The following is a 3,157-nucleotide window of genomic DNA, read 5'->3' as shown; positions in this document are numbered from 1 at the left end:
TTTTCGTTATATAAAGATATTCTCATATTCCACTTTTTCAATATTATTTTATTTCGGACTCAAATTTTCTGTCCCAGATTAGTGTCCTTCAATGCTGTAATCATACTTGTCTCTCTAAGCAATAAATCTGGTTTGGCCTAATACCAAATAAAGGTTTAACTATAAATTCAGATTTCTTTAATTTTTATCACTTTATTATTCTGAAAAGTAAATTTAGAATTTTAATGCAAATAACAGACTCCTATGACGACTAGTATAAACCCTGCTGCAGACTCTCTAACTCTATAAACAATTTTGATTTATGAACTCTCTTACTTGATCAAAAATCACTTTACAAAGATAACGACCATTGAAAGAGAAGAATCACATTCTTATTTTATTGAATTCTTGCTTTCTTTAATCTATTCATTAATGATTCTATAGACTTATGTATTCTGGTGCTATCTGTTTGCCTCACCTCCTGAGATACCTCTTGCAATCTCTCAACTCCACGGCCTAAACTGGCGATTGATGGAGCAGCAGGAGCAGATTCGGCAGCACACTCGATCCCATCTCCATAAGCAAGCAATCCTGTGCACGTTGCAACACTACACCCAAATGTTGCCCATGGCAGAAAACCGATTGGCCGAACCTGGCGTTTCCTCATTATTTCATAAAAAGCTGTTCTCATGGCTGAGAGGCTGGTTTTCTCAGCTGAGGCTATAACACCATGGGCAACTGCCCTGATCTTCTCAGCAGAAGCAGTGGCTTTAAAAAGTGATGTTGTTTTGAATCCAGAACTGGCAAAACTCGGAGCAACAACTTTTGTTGGACCAAGAGTTTTGCCAAGGACAAGCGCCAATGCCTTCTGTGTTTGAGTCATAATGATTTTAAGTGAAGCAGGCACGTTCAAGGTTATAACCTTCATGAAGGTTGATGCAGGGACAACTTTCGAAAGCGATGAAACTCCCAGAGCTGCTGTAGCCCCTGCTCCCACAGCTACCACGGGTTTATTAGTCAACAAAAGCTTCTTGTCTGTCTGATTTGGCATTTCCTCATCACCTTCATCACTGATACAAAGCTGTCCAATCAAATCCTTGACTTCTGAAGGAACTGGATGGTTCCAGTGCTTCCTTAGACCTGCTAAGCTACTGGCATCCACCACTGCAACAATGGTCTTGAACTTCTTAGTCTGGGATTGAAGGGCGTGTGCAAGAAGTACTTGAGATTTTTCCTGAAGAGAAAGATCAGAGAAGTCGGCCTTAACTGAGCCCGGATCCCCTATTTTGTTGAGAGGCAGTCTAGCAGCATTGTTCAGAGCAATTCTCAGCCCCTCAACTGCAATTTGGAAGGTGTAAACCTCTGACATGATTTTGCTATCAACAGCTTCCCCTTTGTTCACATCATATAGCATCTTTTGAGCATGAGCAAGAGCCCTTCCAATGGATGGGAGATCTGCAAATATATTATGCAAATCGACAAGCAATGGATAAATGGACTGAGCAAACGGTGGAGCCTCATAACTATCTTGAGGCTGAGTTTCCCCCAAGCCCATTTTGGCGACTGAACTTGATGGACTTAACCTTGATATTGACATCTCCATAACGGGTGATAAAACCTTGACCATTTGCGACTGAATATCATTGTTCAAGAGAAACCTCCTTGAACTCAAAGTAGCAACTGAACCAAAAGCTTGCGGAGGAACCAAACTACTAACTAAGCCCTGAAACTTGTTCAATACATCATTTTCACGCTCTGTATCATTGGCAGCTATTGATAAGCATGGCGACTCTATCACCAAGAATGATGACCCCACCTCCCGTGCTGCCTTCTTGGCTGCCAAAAGATGTCCGTGAAAACTAACACCAAAAACCTCTCGCAAAACCAAATTGCCAGCAACATCTTCGTACTTCTCTTTACTAACTTTGTCCACAAAACATCGTCTTAAAACTTCAAACGAAGAGGTAGGAAGTGGGTTCTCAACACACTGATCCAATTCACTCTCTTCCGCAAGTATTTCAGCCCCATGAGGAAGACCCACTTGAGCAACTACAGCATCAGGCTTAATCTCCCTAATCAAACACTTAACATCCAATGCCGACCGCTCAGATAAACTTTGAGTAGAAAGTACGTATATCACAGATTGATTTTCTGGCTCCCAAATTGCATAAACAAATTGCTTAGTCCGCTCAGGAATCGGAAGCTTGCGAACCAAATCACGAGATACTCTTAGGTCATCGTGTTTGAGCGCCTTAAAGGGCCAAAGATTATGCAGATTCGAGATGAACCCAAGTGCCATTACATCCCAATTATATTAAAACCCCTGCTTGGTTACCAGGAAAACCATCGGAAAACACGCGTAATAATTAATCCACCAGCAACCTAATCACGCCAAATTGAACATGAATTAGACAAAATCGAAAACGAAAAGAAATTCAATGCTTGCCCAGATGAACAGATGTAAAGAAAGCATGATTACGTAGTCTTCTTTCAAGATGAAGCCAAGAACACAAAACAAAACCCATCTTAAACTCTAAAATTACAATACCATCAATGGGATTGAAGATGAAACAAAACGTGACTTAAACCCTAAAAAATCAAATATAGAACCTGATACGAAGACTGGAGGATTTTAGGATACCTGGTTGAAGTCGATGGCGGATTGTTTTTCTTCTCTATATCAGAAACAGAATCATATGATGGTGGAGTAGTACAGGAGTGTTTTATATATATATATATATATATATATATATATATTTTTTTTTTTTTTTTTTGGATGGAGAATTTACGTTGAGCAATGATATGTGTTCATTATTTTTTTAAAATAGTGAGCAAAATAAGTTTGTAGCATATATAATAATTGGGTATATATTTTGAGTCGCATGTCATTACTCATTGACAATATAGACGAATGGATTTTTCTTAAAAAAAGAAAATAGCAAAGCACGTGCCTGCTTAGTTCTGTTTCTGAACCGGTGTGTATCAGGTAAATTTCTAATTGGGAAATTGGTGAAATTTTTGAAATTATCTATAATGCGGATGCACAATATATGCAAATTTACTATATATAAAAAAAATAAACAAATCATTTAATTTTCATTGAAATGTATATTAAAAGGTTAAAAAACTTTTAATTAACAAATGATATTAATTAATGACAAAATGTTTAATAAAAAAA

The 3,157-nt window shown here is 38.0% G+C and overlaps 1 protein-coding gene across 1 annotated transcript; it reads right to left on the bottom strand.

Moving 5' to 3' along the window:
• Positions 1-277: 277 nt before the first annotated feature.
• Positions 278-2,771, bottom strand: LOC133778048 (uncharacterized). The gene is made up of 2 exons (XM_062217867.1): positions 2,621-2,771; positions 278-2,361 (listed from the first exon to the last, which is right to left on the bottom strand). Exon 2 carries the CDS (start codon positions 2,276-2,278, stop codon positions 377-379), a length of 1,902 nt encoding a protein of 633 aa, XP_062073851.1. The 5' UTR covers positions 2,279-2,361; positions 2,621-2,771; the 3' UTR covers positions 278-376.
• Between the last annotated feature and the right edge of the window lie 386 nt (positions 2,772-3,157).

This window comes from Humulus lupulus, chromosome 5, assembly GCF_963169125.1.
Source record: "Humulus lupulus chromosome 5, drHumLupu1.1, whole genome shotgun sequence".
Lineage (NCBI taxonomy): Eukaryota > Viridiplantae > Streptophyta > Magnoliopsida > Rosales > Cannabaceae > Humulus > Humulus lupulus.
This window is presented reverse-complemented; position numbering and strand designations above follow the sequence as displayed.